This window comes from Bradysia coprophila, unplaced genomic scaffold (assembly GCF_014529535.1).
Source record: "Bradysia coprophila strain Holo2 unplaced genomic scaffold, BU_Bcop_v1 contig_94, whole genome shotgun sequence".
Lineage (NCBI taxonomy): Eukaryota > Metazoa > Arthropoda > Insecta > Diptera > Sciaridae > Bradysia > Bradysia coprophila.
In genome coordinates, this window is record NW_023504022.1 from 4,733,237 (window position 1) to 4,754,705 (window position 21,469).

The window sequence follows — 21,469 nt, forward strand, 5'->3', positions numbered from 1 at the left end:
AACCAAATTCCTTAAAAGACACTTTTCCATTCGCGTCTTTCACAGCTGCAGTCAACGAATACATCACACATCTCCAATCAACATCGGTGGTCGATTCGGCAATGAATTCCATGTACATGCCGAAGGCAGTTGATAATGTTGACATTGTTCGGCAGCCGATTCACGTTGGGTATGATTTTGGAAATATTTTTTTTCTTTTTTTCGCTTTTATTGACGAGAAAAGCTTGAAATTTTTAAAAGTTCGAACAGACCTTTTGACTGACAATTTTTGATAAATTTTCTGTATTTTGTTTATGACATCAATCACTCATGTGCTAGTCTTGCATGCACACACTAATATTGAATCATCTTATGATCATAAATACTATCATCGCATGAGACATTGCATCATAATCAAATTAATGCTTCTATTATTAAACATCTGTTATCGACCAGCAATAATAAACGACAAGCTCTGACTAATGAGGTTTTATATAGCAAAAAGCATCTATGAAAATCTTCGATCAAATGAAGTAATAGATCAGATAGTAAAACTGTTAATATGCTTGCCGTCTGTGACAGGTTAAAACGATTAACCAATTAAGTCTTTTGGAGGAAACACTATGTGCACAAACGAAGTAGCAGATTTTATGATTATGTCGCGGTACGCTTGCTCTACCTTAAGGAGAAATTGGATAATTTTTGATGAAATTAGGTGTAGAGAGGTCAAAGATTACAATTCTTAATTTTTTTTCTAATTTTTCCGAAAATGCATATTTAAGGTCACTCTACCACTCGCGAGCTCTTAGGCCTCGACATTTATTTCACGTTTTTTGGGAATCATTCCCCAAATTTTCCTGATTCCTGGAAATTTTCTTAAAAATGAACAGCTTTCTAACTCACTAAGCTGACCCATTATAATGCCCTTACACCTTTTATACAGTCGCTACAGTTAGAGGCAGTGAAATTTCAACATGAATTTTCTTCAGCTGTTTTTTTAGCTGATCCACACAAACAATGAAAACTGACTTACATGTCTTTATACGGTTTTACCACGACCACGCACGTGCGTGTAGCAGCCTCAACCGTACAAACAGTTTTGATTGAATGCGGTGATCAGCTGAAAAACAGCTGAGACAAATTCATGCTTAAGTTTCACTGGCCTTTGACTGTATCGTCATTACAATCTATTAAGATTTTCATTAAAATTCTAATTGCTGAGACAAATGGAAACGTAAATTCATCCGAGTCCACTGGTCGACACCATATGAAACGCGAATAAAAATTTTATTCTGGTGACCCACTCTATAAGTGCCTTCACTATTCCGTAAACTTGAGCGTAAACACTGCATTTTCGTAAAACGATTCCCAATACTCCGTCCTGTAATCTTATTGCCTGGAAGTGCAAACATTTTAAATTAGATTTTTTTTGCACACAATTCCAACGATCACACTGTGGATCAGATTTTGGCTGATTGTTTTATGTAACTCATCGCAAGTAACTAATTTGTTGTATCACTAAAATGTCCAGCTATTCGTCCGAAAGGCCACTCAGTATATCTTTGCAAAAGCATGATCGAATGATAGTATCTACAAAAATCGACGAATTCGACTAATATTTAAATGAAACGGATTTTAACTGCGAATGGACCCACCACGTCATGACGTACTCACAGCTTGTTGTTGTAATAACCGTTCCAAAATATTTAATTCGAAAATTTGTGTAAAATACGGTGTGCTGTTAACAATCCAAATGTGGTTAACGCAAATTGTTTATCGTTAATTCATGTGCATTATCAGGAAGCAATTGACTGGGTTTACTAAACACAAAACGTTCGCTGACTTTTTTTTTGCATTAATTGAAATAGTTGCAGAGTGTAATGGGCTCATTCAATAATTCGATACGATGGTAATTGTAATCGCTACAAATTTGTAACGATTGCACAACGTTTGTGAATTTGACCTTTTTTAAGCAACATGACTATCGGTTCAATGAACCCTTTACTGTTGCTATCCAAAAAGTTACTGTCCCTGCAAATGGACCTTTTATTTGAGAGCCAATATACCAGATCACAATGAACCAAAAAGCTCCTCTTTGTGAGGAATTTACTTTAATTAAAGTTCTGCCGTGTGATCCTTCACTGACGGAACTTTTCATGCCTTTTGGAAGTAAAGAATTTTGGTGATTTTAGTTCGGTCCATTCTTCCGAAAGAAAACAGTTTGGCTCTTCGTTCTTTATTTCAAAAGAGTCGTTTTTAATGGACTTAGGTTCTCAGTCCTATCGAAACGCTGTTGTCAGTGACTAACAACCAATTTGCATTTTTGGGTGATGCGAGTTAAAAATAATTAAACTTTTGCTTGACTGAATGCAAACTTTTGGCTAGGTTCGGGGAGGATCCTGTATCCATCACTCTTGCCAAACACAAAACTTTTGGAAGCAAATTCAGAGTTAAGATTCAAAAGATTCAACAGAATAACGCCTTTTAATTGGTTATTGCATTTACCGTCTTCGGTAAATATTCGGTAAATAGCATGTGAGAGCATGTAAATTGTCGAGCTTTTACAAAATACAATTGTCATCAGCTTAGTAATATGTTTCGTTGGAGTTATTTATTGTCGTGAGGCATTATATCGTACAGGCCCAAATGAATACGTTTTAGTGATCAAAATTTCTGCAAAATTTACCGCTAATTTTTTGGTAAATTTACAAATAGTCTCTCGATAATTTTTCGGAACATTTTTCGACCAATGCGATATGACAATGACTCCAACGAAATACAATACAAAGCTGATGACAATTGAGTTACAAACAATTTTTTTTAAATTTTTTATCGATGGAGAACCTAATTATAAGACACTTTGTCTTGTGTCATATGCCAAAAAAAGTTAAAACTTTTTTTATAAATCATTTTGAAAGTCACTAAAAACACGAAAATTCGAATAGAAATACAGTATGTCATCAAAAAAATTTTGTATTTCGATTCGAATTTTCGTGTTTTCAGTGACTTTCAAAATGATTTATAAAACGAGCCATCAGAACAGTCGGAGCGTTTGCTGCGACTGAGCCCCGTACAAACCCGTATATCTATTGCGTACGTGACCCTAGTGCGTCTGTCACCCTACTTTCAAATGGAACAAAAATTTCAAATCGCCCAAATCGTCCGAGGACCCAAATTTAAAATTTTTTCCAACTACATTCTATTCGGCCTTTGATTACCTTCCAAATGAAACAAAAATTACGAAATTACGATAGGGCCCTAGTAGCGGCTTAGTCCAAGGACCCAAATTTAATGTTTTTTCAACAACATTCTATTGGGCCTTCGATTACCTTCCAAATCAAACAAAAATTACGAAAGACGGATTAAATTTACTCGAGTTATATGTAAAATACACGTAGGGCCCTAGTAGCGGCCTTAGGCCAAGGATCCAAATTTAATTTTTGTTCAACAACATTCTATTGGGCCTTTGATTACCTTCCAAATGAAACAAAAATTACGAAAAACGAATGAAATTTACTCGAGTTCTATGTAAAATACACATAGGGCCCTAGTAGTGGCCTTAGGCCAAGGACAATTTTTTTTTTCAACAACATTCTATTCGGCCTTTGATTACCTTCCAAATCAAACAAAAATTACGAAAAACGGATGAAATTTACTCGAGTTCTATGTAAAATACACATAGGGCCCTAGCAGCATTTCACTTCTAAGGCCCTAACTCACGGTCCACTCACCCGATTTTAAAAAACTTTGAACCAAAACCAAAAGACCTTAAATCACTTAGGTGGCCCTAACTCACGAAGGGCCGACCCGAATATGCCCATCTTCGAACTTAGCCTCACTATTTCGACTATCTTTCAGGGAAAAAAAAATTTTTGAAATCGGATTTGATTTACTCAAGATATCGACGTGACGGACAGACGGACAGACAAAATTTTTATTGCAGATTCGTCATCTATGAACATAGGCAAACACTTTGCCCTTACCGTCTGCTTCGAATTCCATCAATTACACACGGCATCGTAATCCTATAAGCCCCTTTGTACTTCGTACGGGGCTAACTTTTTTTGGCATATGATACGATACAAAGTGTCTTATAATTAGGTTCTCCATCGATAAAAAATAAAAAAAAAATTGTTTTTAACTCAATTGAATTGGAAATATGTCATTTATTTACATACTCTGACCGGTAGGTGTTATTTACCGAAAATTTACCGAAGTCGGTAAATGCAATCTCTACTTTTGAGACATTCCAATTTCACAATATGCCCACATCTGCTCTTAACGAAAAAGGTCTTCCAAAGTTAATCAAAGCTGATGAATAATTCAAATGATTTATATTTTCGCTAATTCACTTGTGATAACCCCTTTCACAGTTGGTTTTAAATCGACTTTTTGTTTTATTTTGCGTTCAACCACACACACACATAATTACATAAATTATTTGCACACACCAACCACACATGATTTTAATTTAATTGTTTAAGTGAACTTATAGTTATGTAGTTAAACAAAAAAACTAAATTTATAATTGGCGATTTTACAAAACAAAAAAGAAAATTTACCCGTATTGTTGTTTCGACGCAGTTTGCTAAACACTTTAGACCCACATCTTGCTAGCTTCGGTGGCCGTAGGAAAACTACGCCAATGTGCAGGGAAAGGTACATAAATAGATAAGAAAAACAAACAAACAAACAAAATTTCTTTTCGTAGTTGAAATTTTAATTTTTTTTAATTTTTTTTTTAATTCGTAGTTAACATTGTGTAATAAGATTTTTAGTTTAATAAGGAACACAAATTTCATTTTTATTTTATTTCCTCATTTTATTTTGAATGGTGGCTATGAATAAACTTATCAAACATTTTGAAAAGTTTTTAATTTTTATCTATTTATCGATTAAACGAATTTTATTTATTCACTTTTTGCATGGTCCTTTCCTTTGTAGATCATTTTTGTACTATTTTTTTTTATTTCAACGATAAATTTCATATAATAGGTTGATCCATGATCATCATGCATGAATCTTTCATTTTTGAATCATTTGCATTTAAGTAAAACATTCATAATAAAAAGCCATCGCCGCCACTCAAACATTTTTCTTTAGCCTTTTAGAAACGGCTAGACATTCGTTATCGACAATAACGAGTAGAATAAACCATGAGCTTAAATATGTTCGATTAGCGAATTATAAGAAAAATGAATTTTCATTCATTGAACTTTTGAAGTTTTTTGCTACTTCAGAAGAAAAGATACCGCCGGCAGATACCGAATCTGGTACTTCATTGATTTTACAATATAGACTATCTTAATGCAAAAAGGAAACTTGTCATTAGACAATTTGCGCAAATGACGTATTACTTATACGTGTACTTATAAATCTGAACTTATAAGTTAAAAGTATTTGGGGTTATAAGTCAAGTAGTCGAAAAGTATGTCTAGTATGTCATTGAATTGGTTAAATTACGAAAACCTATGGACTTATCACTTAGAGATGCATGAGCATCGGACTTTTAACGGTTTGAAGTATAGACTTATGCACTTGTAAATTGATTTTATATTTTCAATTATAAAATAAAATAAATCTCCTCCAAGTTGCGACCTGACTCGAAAGTACCCATGATACTAGCCGCATTTTCCTCTGAAATTTGTAAATTTGACTTTATAAGTAGTGGACTTATGACTTATAACCACCTCACTTATAACTTTTAAGTTGGTATTTACTAGTCGACTTATACGTCATTTGCGCAAACTGTCTATTTATTTACAGTGAGAGAAAATTGAAATTCGACATGCTCTCTGTTTTGGGAGTTGTTTTGTTTTATAAACTGGTTCGTAATTAATTCAACAACAAATTTATTTAACAAATGAAAATCTAGATTTTTCATTTTTGTTGCAGCTGCGTGCCTAAACAAAGTTCAAAAATCTAGATTTTCATTTGTTCAACGGAATTCTTGTGGAATCTGTGGAATCCACAACTACCAAAACAGAAAAAATGTTGAATCTTATTCGCCTCTGGAAATCGATGAAATTTAATTATTTTTTTCTATAATTCGTGAATTCGCTTGGACTGGTCAAGTCTTGTCTACGTATTTACATATTTATTCTATAAAATCGATGAAGAATGAAGTACCAGATTTGGTATCTGACACTTAACGATACCCTTACAAAAAAAGTACCAGACTCAATGGTCATATAGATAACATGTCGCCATTTCTAAAAGGTTAATTAATTCGAAATGAAAACGAAAGTTTTTGTTCAGAAAAACATTTCGAAAAATCGGGAACAGACCCCGTTCCTACTATACCGCAATAATAACATGATTCCCAAGAGAATTGCAAATTTTGTTCAACGATTAACCAAACTTAAAGACTTCGTTGAAGCTTATCCCAGTAATTTTTGGAATCGTCACGCAACGAAACTAAATACAAAATTTGCAACACTCTAGCGAATAGCATCCATGTCTCTCTCGTGATGTTCAATTTATAGCATAACGACAATAACATAACTTGACCCACAATCATACGATATCGCGTTTTGTCACGTTTTCAATTAACCCAAAGTCCATTCGTAACGTTCCAGTATACTCACAGATATTCAAAACTATTTTCACTAGATTTCTGGTATCGTTTCTGGTCGATGCTCGTGGAGGTGCAATGCGAGGTTGTCGTCATAGTGGTGTTCGTGTCATCGTACCACCCAGATCTGCTTCACAACCGACTCGAATCACATGTCGGTATGTAAAGCCACAACGTATACCGAATCCACCACCGCTTATGGAAGGCGAGGCTTTGGTCAGTCGGATTTTGGAATTAACTCCGGTCGCAGCAAAATTCCTTGGGTACTGCTATTCGACCTGTTGTGCGTTTGTGAAAATGAAAATAATTTTTTTTCGTTTTTTCGATTACAGACCGGTAATCCTGGAAGTTCCACATTTTGCATCGTTACGTGACAAAGAACGTGAAATTATAATACTGCGATCGGACAACGGTGAAACGTGGCGCGAACACACTCTCTATGATAGTGAGGAGGCAATTCAGGACGTTCTAAATGAAAGTTTCGAAGCCGGTGAACTGACTCAATTGGAAGATTTGCACACCAATCGGATCATACGAGTAGTTACACATGATTTTCCGCACTTCTTCGCAGTCGTCTCACGAATTCGTCAAGAGGTCCATGCTATCGGTCCAGATGGTGGCACTGTATCATCAGTAGCGGTACCATTAGTGCAAGCCGTTTTCCCAGCAAATGCTCTAACGAAAAAGATTCGAGTCGGTCTCCAAGCACAGCCAATCGATAGCAACAGTACAGCTAATCTACTCGGTAGAGGTGTGGCTGTATCACCAGTTGTTACAGTTGAACCACGTCGACGTAAATTCCATAAAGCAATAACTCTTAGCATGCCTGCACCAAGAGCCCACACACAGGGCATGATAAATCAGTATTCGGGCAATGCTCCGACTTTGAGACTTTTGTGTTCCATAACTGGTGGTCAAAATCGTGCTGTTTGGGAAGATGTTACCGGTTCAACACCGTTAACATTCGTTAAGGATTGCGTTTCATTTACAACGACAGTGTCAGCGAGATTCTGGTTGATGGATTGCCGAAATATTACCGAAGCGTGTAAAATGGCTACCGAGCTGTACACTCACATGGCCTATGTTCCTTTTATGGTTAAATTTGTCGTGTTTGCTAAGCGGACCGATGCCAATGAAGCCAAGCTCAGCGTATTCTGTATGACCGACGACAAAGAGGATAAGACGCTTGAACAACAAGAACATTTTGTTGAAGTCTCCAAGAGTCGCGATGTTGAAATACTAGAGGGTCGCCCAGTGTATCTTGAATTTGCGGGAAATCTTATTCCCATTATGAAATCGGGCGACCAATTTCATTTGCAGTTCAATGCATTCAAGGAAAATCGCCTCACATTCGTGGTTAAAATCAAGGATGGCGAAAATGTCGGACGAATCAACTTTATGAACGAGCCAAAAGTAGCCAAAGGTGAGCCAGCATTGACTCCGATTTGTACGTTGAACATCGTCATACCGGATAAAGTGTTCGACGACGATACAAATTCGGACTATGACGCGAGAAGTTTTGACAAAAATTATCGCGTCATGTTGAACGGAGGATTCAAGGTCAATGAAATCCACAAAGCCGATATCCGTTTGTCGGACATCTGCAATTTGTTGGGAAACGATTGGGTGAAATTAGCTGAAGCCTTGGAAGTGCCGAATGACGACGTTGAGTTGATAAAATCGGAATATCCCGACAAACCGTCACATCAGGCAATGGTTCTGTTGAGATTGTGGCTTCGTCAGTCTGGGAAACAAGCAACCGGAAATAATTTGGAGCAGGCCCTGCATCGCATCAACAGATCCGATATCGTTGACAAATGTATTTTCAACTTGGAGCTGGTCACCGATGAAATGGAAAAGGCCGTTGCTAAGATGCAACTGGATCAATCCGGTTTCGATAATTTGAAAGAGGAACTTGGTCCTTCCCGCGACACATCGTTGAAACGGAATAGTGAACTCGATTATCAGGATCATTATGGCAGCGATGATTTGACGAATGGAAAAGGTAAGAAGGGCAACTGTCGGTCGTTGTTGCTGCTTCTAACCAAATAAATTTTTCATTTCCAGCCGATCGAAACAATGACGACATCGAAGCACTCCAACGTGTTCAGGATCAATTCATTACGCTTGGCATATCGTCGACCAAACATTCATTGACTGGAAATGAAACTCCTCCACCCAGTCCAGCAGAGTTTGGTTTGGCCAACGATCAACGTTCGCCGCTAGATACCAATAACAAAATTCCACCAACTGCCGAAGCTGAGACCAGTGATCTAACGCATCAGTTCGACAACAGCCAAGGTGAGTTCGATTTTGTTTGCATTTTACTCTGGCGACCCGTAGACGGGTCGAACAGCTTTTGTTTTTCTTATTTTTGAGTAAGATAGCAGATAGAGATGGTGAGATGTTTGTTTGTGGAGTTGTGAGTTTTAGATTTTTTCCGTTAATTTTAGAGTAAAGTTGTGGGGAGTGTGTACATCTCCGTCACGCATAATGTATACACACATACTAATCAAAAGTTCGCATGCACATTTCGATTCTCTAAAAGAAACCCACGACTGCACAATATAATCTCCATTCTCCTTCGATTTATCGCCACATTTCATAAATTCCACCATGTCAAACCAACCTATCCAAACAATTAAAGGTCTCCCTTCGGATGACTTAAGTGACATGAATGCAACATCAACTGCTAGCGTTCTTGAACCATCCGACGATCCTAGTTTGAGCTCAATTAAGCAAAATATCGACGACATAGTGGCTGAAGCAGAAAGACACGTTAACGAAAACATATCGCAGCAGGAAGACACAATCAGTGATGTTTTAGATGAATTCGATCGTCAGTTGGAGACTAAGGTGGCCGATGTTACGAAAGAAATTCACGAACAAAAGGTCAAATTCAGTGACGAGCCAGAAACTCTGTCAGCAATTACCAAGAATTTCATCGAAATGGAATCGACACCGCATGAGACCAGCACGACAACGACAACAACCACTACCACCGAAAGTCGCATCCCAGTTTCGTCGAAGACTTCAACGCCAATCAAAGTCAAGACAATAAAAAAGCATTCGAAAGTCAACCGAGATATCGTCAAACCACCGCAACCGATTCGGCCAGCTGTCAATGACATAGAATGGGATGTCCCGTCCGGAACTGGAAAGGACGATGACGAACAAATAACTGAGATTTCCACATTGAATTTGGAAGATGTTGGACAAAATGAGAATGAATCGTTCGCACCGGTCATCATATCGCCAAGCGATGATTACAGCGGTGAAATCGATGAAGTCATTTTGGTGCAAACAGCTGACGATGATCTGCTGGACAGTGAGAGTGGTGATAAGAGTGACGAAAATGAGTCTCACTTTGTGTCAACCAAAACGACCACTCAAACGATTGTCGGTGACAACGGTGAACAGTACACCATTACGACCACCGAGGAGAAATTCTCTCATGGCGACGAAAATCGGCAACAAATACCCGAAATCGTCGTGCGCCAGCATTTACAGCAGGAATCGCAACCGATATCCAGTGAGGATTTGCCAACAATGTCCTTGAGTTTGAACAGCGAATCGGACAGTGAGAGTCATTATGGTCGGGATGGTGCAACCGGTGATAGCAAAAAATCGGTAAATCCTAATGCGTCGCCGATACGCGGTGTTGGCGATAAAACATTTGGTTCGTCAAGCGGTTCGGATGTTGCATTACATGAACCGGGTGCAGAATCGAGTGACGATGATCCAGGTACTTGAAACGCATTTTTTTGGCATTTGGTTTTTGCTTAGTTGTTTTGGGTTTTGCAAATTTTTCATATTTTGTTTTTGAGTATTTTGGGTTTCATTTTGATTTTTTATACTTTTTGAGTTGATGTTTGGTGCTGGTTGAAGAATAATTTTGATAATTACGGGGAAATGATGCGAGCGCACTTGTACATATAGATACGACGGGCGTTTTTATTGTGATTTGAATATATAGCCGCTCTAATTCTGACTCCAGACGTTGACTAGTAAAATAATCATTTTTTGGTATTAATTTAAGGTGCATTCGCTAAAGCTGGTGCTGATGAATTGAATATGCGCAGCCGTACGTAACCAAATTTCTACTCACATTTTCTTTTATTTGAATGTTAACCAATCATTGGGTTTGTTTTTGATATACCTCGTTCTCTTATAAACTTCCTTTTGTTGTAGCACCCTTACAGTTGAATGAAGAAGGCAGACAGACGAGTCATTGTATTTTTTAGAAAATTATATTTTTGTAAATGATTTAGACTTAAATCAAACTTTAGTTCAAAAAACGAAACCCATTCCACAAAGTCAGTCATGTCTTCAGTCGGAGACAACTTACAATTCAAATAGCCATCTCTTCTCACATTAACATATCATCAGGACTCTACAAGAACATGGGAAACATACCAAAATAAGAAAAACTTTCGCTAGATTGTTCATTGTCTTTCATACAGTCCATCGTTACATCGATTTTTACCATTTTATGGTGAAAGTTTCGACACAATTCATTTTGTACACAAAATTTATGAAAAGCTCTTTTTGTGGTGCTCTGCTACAACATTATTCACTTTTGGTTTACTCACATCTAGTGTTAGTTCACGGTGCATTTATCGTAATTCATTATCACCATTGTGATGTTAGCACAAACAAACGAAAAAAACGAAACAGAAATCGTTAGACGGAGAGGCGACACTTCTATACGGTCAATATCGTTTGTTAGACGATAATATCGTTCAAAAGACGATGTTATCGTTCGAACCTTTTTCACCAAGGACGATAATATCATCTAAAATGTTAAATTTTGAAATATTGTCTTGACGATACTATCGTTTCCTTGACGATATTATCGTTCAAAAAATTATAAAAGCGTTTTTTAGATGATAATATCGTCTAAAAAACGATAATATAATTTCTGGACGATATTGACCGTGTAGAAAGTCCCGCCATCTCGTTAGACAAACATTCCATTCGCTTTTTATTTCTGTTGCTAAATGTGCTTGGCCGGCAACTTTGATAAACTTTTTTATTTCTTGGTAACAATTTCCTTTTTATTTTAATTTTTCTTCTTATTTTATTTAGACCGCAATTCTAAACTGCATGTGTTAGATGTTAGTACTGTTTTTGATTGCGCTCATTCATCTACTTCTTCTGCTATAACAAGTAAACACGCAATTGCCACTAAAGCCACGAAACGAAGGCCTAAACCTTCAAAGCCTTCCAATAACAAAAGTACAATTGGCAGTAATGTCGAACGAGCGACGCACAAACATGTTAATACCAACGGCAAACCGAAGGGTAAAAACGAATCTCGCAAAGTAGATAGTGCACGGCCAATGAATAAGATTAGTCTGAATGACAACAAACAGACGGGGCCAAAGAGTGGACCCAACGTATGGACACAAGTTGTTCAAATCGTACACGATACACAAAATGTTGTGGTGATGGCCGTGATATTGGTTTTCATTTACCTATTTTGCTACGATAGAACTGTGCGATCATAAGCAATTGTTGTTGTTGTTGTTAGATAATGATTTAGTGTGCCGCCAATTGTGTACCCATTTCACAGCTAAAATTTTGAACCGTAGAACTGTGCAGACAAATAATGTTGAGCTGCTGAAAATGATAATCGTATGTGCGGTAAATTTTGACTATTTTTTTCATGCCATTCGTTTTTCATCCGGATATTCATGTTTCGTCTTATCATGGGTTCTTAGAGCCTTCGTCGCGTTTCATCAAGACTCGCTTTCATTTCGAATTGAAACAGATCGACCTTGAAATCAAGGGCATAAGATCGAACTGTCGACGTTGTGCAGGCTTCAACGAATAAACTGATCTTATCAGTAAAGAAAGAACTCTTTCAGATTGGTTGATTCTCTTTTAACTCATAAATCTTGCATTTTGTTTGACATTACATCTACTATTGAATTTTGTAAAACGCCTGGTGATATGACGAGTGTAAAATTGATCTTAATCAATAAAATCAAACGTTAACACTGATACTAGACAAGTCATTCTAATCGAATGGTCTTCTTCAATTCTTGCTATATTCAAATAAAAAGCTCATTTCATTTCTAGTATTCCCCATTTAGCATTTCCGTCATCTTCATGTTTTTGACTAATTTTTTCTTCTTCGATTTTTTCGAGCAGAAACTGACTTCAACTACCAAAGTTCCGAACATCCTGCAACATTTACCCATCAAACAGTTGAAGAATTCAAGGACCCACAAAACAAGTAAGTGTTTGATTCATGTACGAGTTATTAGTGACGTTGTATCGACAAAGTCTCTATGATCATACCATTCCACAACGTCTGAACAGCTCATTTCTATTCTATAAATCAGATTCAAATTTGTCGTTTAGCTTATTTCGTCTAAAAAAACTCAAATCACCCCACACCACTGATGGAAATAATGGAAATGACTTTGCGTTGCATTGCGCACAACCCCCTCTTGTTCGTAATTAAATATAAAAAAAAACTCTTTCCAATTTCAGTGCAACCGTTAGAACAGTCACTACCACAACAACGGTAACAACATCCGAGCACAATGTAACTGATCCATCTGAGCTAGCCGATGCGTTAACACAACGATCTTCGCAACAGAAACAAATCGAATTAAACGACGAAACGACCAACAACGATCATGAACTGCGCGAAACAATGCAACAAATTGTCGATCAATTTATGCAAGAAGAACGAAGACAACCGTAAGGGAATGGTTGTGCGCGAACAAATCTCACCATTTTTGTCCGACCCGTACGAAGTTATTGAATTTTCCTGTTTTTTTTTTTTTTGCTTTTCAAATGTTTCGTTATGAACGTGAGTGTGGTGGGTATGAGTTTTCTTAAGACTATGGTAAGTCTGGCAAAAATCGCTTACATTGGCACGTGGACAAATTAATTTCTTCGGAAATGCGTGTCCGTGCGTTTCGATATTTTCGAAACTTATTTAATCGGTCCAAATGACCTTAGCCTTAGTACTTCGGTTATTTCCCTTACATCTCAAATTTTCCTTCGCGGCAGAGCCTTTTATTTCTTAAATTATTTTTTGTCAATTTTGTTGTTTGTTAAATCGCTTTAAAACGGTTAATCATCTGTTATCGACAGCAACGACAAAAGATGGCAATGATTATATCGTTTACCGCTTCTAGAGTGTTAAATGTCCTCTAATTGTCAGATACGAATTCGCTTCTGGAAGCCGAAGGTAATAGTTTGTATATGAAGCAAACGTTTATTTAACCAGTCTCTTAGAAGACATGTTCATTAATCTACTATTAATCGCCGACGTGATCAATATTATGTAAAAATCTTTCGTACGGGTCCACGGTATACACAATGTAAAGCTGTAAAGTTGTCGCGGCGGTTTTTTCTTTCATTTTTTTTCTTTCTCTTTTTTAAATTGATTATTTTGTCGTTAAGTGTGTTTGTTTTCAATTGCGTGTGTGTAATTTCTTTGTTTTATTTTATTTTGTTATCTGATAATGTTTCATAGAAACGAATCACAATTTTTAATGGAAAAAAATAATTATTTTTTATCGAATTATAACTACTACTACGTTTAAGTGCCCAGTAATTTTATGAAAGTTTTTTTTTTTGTTTTAATTTTTTTCTTAAAAAATAAAATTTAGAAAAAAATAAAATTTTAATGAAAAAAACAAACAAAAAGAAATCATTTTGTTGTCGCACATAATAAATAGCGTTGCTAATTCATAGAAGCACCACTTCTAGTAAGACATTTGAATTTGAATTATTTGTTTCTTACATTGAACATTGAGCAGCTATAGAGAAAACAGTTTCTGATTCAAATATTTCAATAAATTAAGTTCGCTAAATTAAGCTGTCAAAATTGAATAAAAGAGCAAAATATCCAGTGAATAAAAAAACAAAACAAAATTAAACGAAAAGAAAAAATCCAACCGGCCTATTAACACGGTATTATAGAAATGAAATGTCAGATCTATCAGGAATTCCGAAGAAACCTTGGATTCCACATTGAACATAAAAGTCTTGCTATTATATCGAAGAGATTCAAAACAAAAAAAATTCTCCGATTTTCTCTCAATTTTCAAATGTATTTAAGTCAGGCTTGGAAGTAATAGTTCTTAAAACATTACAACCGGTCCCCGTTGTATCAGTTGTCCCAGTGATTTATTTACGAACCGTTCCTTACACGAACTGGATGAGAAGACGGAGAACAAATTGATAGGAATGAAAATAAATAAATTTCGGTGAAATGAACCGGAGTAACAACCAGTGGTACGTAATAAGAAGGAAAACTCATTAGATTTGCTTTAGGATGAGCGAATAGATAGAACACCAAATATTGCACGGTTGTTGGAATAGAATAGAATATACATCGAGTGGAAAATTGGGAAAATGTTGCTGTTTCGCTTTGCGTTTGGGTCTGTTTCAAAGGAAATTATTTTTTTTCGTCGAAATCTTTTTGAATTTCCTCTCTGAATTATCTGAAAAACCTTTTTTTTTTGAGAAATTCAAAAATCTTCTGAGAAATTCGAGAATATTTCAACGAATTCAAATAACTATTCTCCTGAACACGGACGCTGCTTTAAATGGATTGCATCATTCGATTATGATTTTTCAGCTTGAGGAGTGATGGTAGCAACATAAAATCTGCGGTAAAATAGTTTAGAATGTCGACAAAATTGGGGAAAATATTTTTAATTTCCGAATTTTACCGTTATAATTTCAAAAAAAAAATCGTTTTTGTCAGTTGATAATTTCCAATGAATCTCATCGATTTGAGTTTACTTTCCGGTAGTTCTTTTTATTGTCGGTTTTCGGTAGTAATCTCTTTTCCAAAACAGTATGGAAACTTAATCGTTAGGGGGGTCCAAAAAATAAAAGTGTCGAGGAAGTTGGCGGACCCCGGGGAAAATAAACCTTTATGGCCTCCTGATATAAATTGTATATGGGGCCGATGCGATCCGAGTTGGTTTATGGGTCGCTCAAGGACGAAATGTGTGAAAAAACACTGAAATTTTCCAGACATTTTTTCCATTACTTTGTATGCGAAAAATTTTTTAACGACAATATCAAACTTTTTTGGTCCAGACAACTTAGATTAGATGCAAAAGCAACAAAAATGCGTTGGTTTCATTTTTTTGGAATTTTTATATCGTCTGGACACACCTAACAATATCGATATAGACAAAAATCGACAGATAATTTCCAAGTAATACAAAGTCAGGCGAGGTCACTCTTTAAATTGAGTGTTAGGTGTCGTTGTAAAGGTAATGACAGTGGCTTTCTAACGAGCCCACACACAATAAGTTTCAAGTTGGTGTCATGACGTAACAGTCATTTGAAAATTGCCTGAGTTCACGACCCTGACATTTTTGCACCAAAATCGATTTGTATATAGCTTCAAAAAATTGTTTTCGAAAAAATTTCTTTTTGCAATGAAAGCTTATGCCATAAGCTCTCGTTAGACATAAATATATCCGATGCACATCCCATAAATGTTTTGGAAGAACCCAAAGACTGAGTGAACAGATTGGGAATCTTTGACCGACTTGGGAGCTGCGAATGCACTTACAAATCATCAAATCGGTTTCTTTGAATTATTCTGAAGTGAAATAAGCCAACTCACCTTAAGAAGTGACCTCAGCATCTGTTAGCTACGTTCAATTTTTCTTTAACCCTCATTTTCGTGGTTTTTCACATATTTCGTCATTGCGCGACCCATAAACCAACTCGGATCGCATCGGCCCCATATATATTTTTTATCAGTGGGTCATATAGGTTCGTTTTCCCCGGGGTCCGCCAACTTTCTCGAAACTTTTATTTTCCCATACGATTCTGGACCCCCCTATTAATCGTGCTTTAAATGTAAAAAAAAATTAATAAAATGTTGAAAATTTGAAATTAAATTTATTGAAATGACCAGATAATCCAGAAATCCAAAACAAATTGCGAACTATATTTTCCTATAAATTAATTAAGAAAAATGTTTTTGTTTTTCATTATACACAAAAATTGCTTTGATTCTTCTGATATATATATATATAAAGCAAACATCATATACAAATAAATGAAAAAAAAAAAATTTTAAAATAAAAAAAAATGAAAAAACTTTACAAAACGAAAATTATTATGATCCACAAACACAAAATCTATATATTTTTAATGACACTAAATCTCTAACACGGTTATACAATGAATTGTTTTGATCTTACCCTTTAAAATGATTGTAATTTATTGAAGAGAGGGAGAGAAATTTATATTTGGCTACGAAGAAAATTTCTTTCAGAATTGACCCACAAAATTTATTTATTTAAAACGAAAAAAATATTTATGAAAAATTCAAAATTGAAAAATTTTCTTTATTCACAAAAATTTAATTATTTTTTTTAACTTTCTCAAAAAGAAAATCATTATCAACGCACTTGTATTTTATGATATAGCCTAAGTGAGTACATATACATTTACAATAAAAAAAAATATTTAAAATAAAAAAAGAGAAAAAAGTTATAATAAAAAAACAAAAATTAATTTAAACTAAGAAGTTTTCTTCATTCATCTCTATAAATGTATAAAAACTATGAAAAATACAGAAAAATTATTAAAAAGATTGAATGGACAAGTCGGTAAGCGTTTCATTTTAGCATTACGCCTGATCAACAATGCAAATCACGGTCCTCATACTTTGCAGAAGTTTTCTCCCTTCTTGTGTCATCATTTTCCATTTTCATATCACACAAGACTTATCAGAGTTCTTAAAGTTTCCTGGTCGAGTGTCTCATCAAATTTCAACCGAGGTCACATTTTCTAGAATTCCTAATATATTCATTGTTTTCTAGATGGGTAAAATTGGATCACTTAAAATCAACCACGCCCCTAACACACATTCATCCGAATTTTTATTTTTTCGTTCAAAAAATTGGTTGGACATGAAATCTTATCTATATTAGTTACCGTTTACGATTACGTTCGATGTTACGACACTACTTTCACTTAAGGTGCATTTGAATTATTTTTGAGTAATCGTATCAGTATTAAGGTGTCTGTTAAGGTGTGAAAGGTGACGAATTTATTGTGACCATTCATTGATTAGTATCAGAAAAGTTCTAAGAATTATTCTGTTGGCGTTATAAGGCAACGATGGATATTTTATTGGAAGAGCAAAATCCGGTGGAACGTGATTGGTTTTCAATGCTGAAGGAAGTGGTGATACCTGCTCCACTTAAAGTAAGACATTTTATATAAATCCACCACAAATCATACAAAAAGGGAGTTAATTAATTGTCAAAAGGGCAGACCGAAATGAAGATAATTTATTCAATAGTGGAGATATCACGGCAGCGTAGAATACAGGCAGGAGTCTTTCATTTTTCGAATGTGAAATAAGGGACCTAGCCCATAGTATGAAATTGAACTTAAATGAACGCTGACATTAGGTCGATTTAAATTTACTTCGCAAATGTAAGGCTACTAGAATCTAGAATCTAAATGACTCCTGCCTGTATTTTACGCTGCTGCGCCGTGGAGATATCCATTTTTCAAAAACGGAAATTTAAAGGCATAAAAGCGGAGTTAAATAAAAGCAAAAGTGTCATATCTCTGAAAATTTTAGTAAATATCTGTCTGTATGGCATGATGATTCCAACTCTTCTTGATTAATGGTTATTTATGACGTCGAGTGCGAAGTACTTTATCGGGCTGTAGATGTGGTCTCGGGTCATAATGCATATCGTGAGCCTAATAAAGTACTTCGCACCGAGATTCATACAACGATTTAGGCAACATAGACATCTAAAGTTCGCAATTTTCGAACATTATGCTGAGGTGCATAAAAACGTTATAACGTTTTATTTTAAGAGTCTGGGAGCAGGTCCTATTTTTGGAATTTTTTTTGGAAATTTTTTCCAAAATTTCCAAAAAATTGACAAAAATTTCCAAAAACCGCGAACGTCCAAAAACCAAATTTTTCCATAAGTTCGAACTGTTTTGGCAACTCCGAAGCTCAGCCTTATGTTTTAGCCGGCTCTCAATGATTTATTTTTGATTATTGACGCTCTCGTCTTTCAAATTAATCATACTCGTCTTCATTTGAAACCTGATAGTGTCAAGAAATAATCGAGAGTCAGGTAAAACGCAAGGCTGATTCAGCAGTTGCCAAAACGGTTCGGAATGGTGGAAAAATTTTGTTTTTAGACGTTCGCAGTTTTTGGAATTTTTTGGAAATTTTGTGAAAAATTTCCAAAAATAGGCCATGTCTGGGAGTGCCAAAAATATAAACGCGTGTGCTAACAATGCTAGAGGATTCGTTCTTTTACGAGAAAAAAGTCGGATTAAATGTTTGGTCTATGGAAAGATTACGAATATTTAAAATCTTTCAAAAGATTACAAAAAGGAAAACGAAAATTCAAAACCAACAATGACATGGCGTCAAAAATCATACAAAAAGGAAGTGAATGGAGATATTGAGATTTTCACTTATAATAAATTGTAAGTAGACGGAAAACCTGAAAATTATAAGTAGTTTCTGTATACAAAGTATATGGAGAGTTCACTTATGATTTTCAAGTTTTACGGTAAGTGAAAATCGCAGTCTCTCTAATTAATTCACAAAAAAGAAGATCGAAATGGGGATATAAAGGCAGAAGTTAAATAAAAATGTGAATACTTATTTCCGAAATTCTGCGTCATTATCTACGCTTTTTACGTTTTTCGCCTGCAAAATTATTCAGATGCTATTTGCACCCGGGTGCAAATAGTCAATATGAACACTATTTGCACCCAGGTACAAATAGTCAATGTATGAGCTATTTGCAGTCGAATGGTATGTTAAAATTATGAAATATGATTTCATAATGTTAACATACCATTCGACTGCAAATAGCTCATACATTGACTATTCCTTCGTTTCAACTAACAAAAAAACATGTTTTTCAAACAAAAATTTCATTTCGTTAGATTCGTCAAGAATTGTGACAAAACAAAAATAATCAATATTTTCTCTTTCGACGCGTTCCGACGTTTTGTGGAAATTGCATTTCCTCAAGGTCTCAGAAGGGCACCTAAATGTAGCGCATTTCGACAAAGGCTGCTCCTACCAAACTCCTTCCTTACAGTTTGTAGAAGGATGAATTCAGTTGGAACAAACCAAACTCCTTCCTTACACAGTTTGTAGAAGGATGAATTCAGTTGGAACGAACCAAACTCCTTCCTTAGAAGGATGGTTTGTAGAAGGATGAACTCAGTAGCAACAAACGAAGGTCCTTCCTTACACAGTTTGTTGAAGTTATAAAATTCAGTTGGATCAAACCAGACACTTTGTTTATACAATTTGCAGCGAATTGTGCGAGTAGCATTTTCGATAATATAATTCGTACAGCTATACGTTTTGTTTTGCATATTTGATTTTTTTTATTTCTAGTTTATTGTGATCCTTTAATATTTTTCCTACACACAGCTAGTAGAAGTACATGCACCCACTATTGAAGTGTACTACTGGGGACCAAGACCGTTAGAGGCATCATTTGGCCATATTGCGCTCAGACTTATTATTTACGAGACAGATGAAGAAATTTACATCAGTCACTGGCCAAAAGGACAGAAAACTTCGTTGAAATACGATGTAGAGGCCGAAGGTACACACGGGTAAACTATACAAATTCAATTCAAAAATTGATATCGACTGAATTGAATAGGTCGTGATCCTGACGAATATATTAGCATTCCGCCCGACATGATTTATTATAACAGTGTGACTCGATGGTGGGAAAACGCTCGCAATGGCAAATACAACTCCGTTTCTAACAATTGTGCCCATGTTGTATACGGGGCTCTACGATCTGGATGTTTTCCACGAGTGTTTATATTCAATCGTCCTCTGGTAACTCCTTTTGAAGTAAAGGAGTGGGTCAAACGACAAATTGGATAAAGCGTTAAACCAACGCACCATGCAGGCAGATGTGTATTTAGATTCCGAATACCACAATTGGACAGTGTGTCATACATTCGACTTAACACTTATAAAAACAAAAGTTGAAATTTTCATACAAACTTTGATACTAAGATGTTATTTTTTTTGGTGTTTGTGCATAGGGCGTTGTTTAAACGCAATCATTAGAAAATAAAACTATTTTTCATCGATAAACAATCATTTATCTATTTCAATCCATAGAAGTTTTTTCACCTCTGTCCTTTTTTAAATGATTTGTAGAACGTGACGAAATCAACTGCATAAACATAGCTAACGCCGACCCGTACGAAACACCTATTCGTATCAAAAGCCTTTACTGTGAAACTCTTCACTTCTTTTACTTCATTGTCTACTGAAAAGCTATGTTAGATGTTAGGTAATTTTTACTTACATTACCCAGTCTTTTTCTTGTTATCATACACAAATAAATTGCCGGAGGCAATATAGACAGCCCCGTACGAAGTCAAATTTCATAAATTCCTATTTAAACAGCTATATACCGCTATATTTACATATAAATAAACATTTCACAGATGAATATGCTATTATATAGCTCTATATGCCTGTATATAGCTCAATATAGGTGAATATAGATATATATAGAAGTCCACATATGGGATTCCTAAAACCCCCCACACATAACCAATTACTTCTCTGTTAACAGAAACACTCTAAGTACCATTTTCCCCAATATATATAACTTTTAATAAAATCCAATATGGCCGCCGGCTGCCATTTTGTTAGGAGACCGGAAATAATACCGACGCTTTACATTCGTTAAAACCTTTCAAACAAAATGAAATTCATGAAATTCGGTCAAAATTTACTCGAGATATTGACAAAATACACCACGTTCACTGTACTTCCGAGTAGCCAGATAAGAGCTCACTCCAAGAGACCTAGCTCACGCTCCGGAGAACATAATTTCATAAAAAAAATTTTCCCTGATTGGTACGGTCAAT

The 21,469-nt window shown here is 35.6% G+C and overlaps 2 protein-coding genes across 14 annotated transcripts in view; both read left to right on the top strand.

The window, feature by feature from the left end:
- Positions 1–14,259, top strand: part of LOC119085049 (ankyrin-2) — a 34,097-nt gene extending 19,838 nt beyond the window's left edge. For 8 of the 13 annotated variants that reach the window (XR_005089216.1, XR_005089213.1, XR_005089212.1 and 5 more), the window contains 9 exons: positions 46–169; positions 4,564–4,638; positions 6,592–6,816; positions 6,886–8,558; positions 8,621–8,854; positions 9,201–10,298; positions 11,642–12,190; positions 12,710–12,794; positions 13,055–13,086. Coding sequence is in view for 4 of the 13 variants with exons in the window: in XM_037195261.1 (XP_037051156.1) it covers positions 46–169; positions 4,564–4,638; positions 6,592–6,816; positions 6,886–8,558; positions 8,621–8,854; positions 9,201–10,298; positions 10,593–10,637; positions 12,710–12,794; positions 13,055–13,271 (3,776 nt within the window). In the remaining 9 variants the exon portion in view is untranslated. Of the gene's footprint in view, positions 1–45; positions 170–4,563; positions 4,639–6,591; positions 6,817–6,885; positions 8,559–8,620; positions 8,855–9,200; positions 10,299–10,592; positions 10,638–11,641; positions 12,191–12,709; positions 12,795–13,054 lie in introns of all 13 variants that reach the window. The other 5 variants (XM_037195261.1, XR_005089217.1, XM_037195264.1 and 2 more) reach the window with 5 other exon arrangements.
- Positions 14,260–17,570: 3,311 nt separating this feature from the next.
- On the top strand, positions 17,571–20,670 carry LOC119085050. Its single transcript, XM_037195266.1, has 3 exons — positions 17,571–17,767; positions 19,995–20,172; positions 20,233–20,670. The coding sequence occupies exons 1-3, from the start codon at positions 17,681–17,683 to the stop codon at positions 20,463–20,465; spliced, it is 498 nt and encodes a 165-aa protein (XP_037051161.1). The 5' UTR covers positions 17,571–17,680; the 3' UTR covers positions 20,466–20,670.
- The last annotated feature ends 799 nt before the right edge of the window (positions 20,671–21,469 follow it).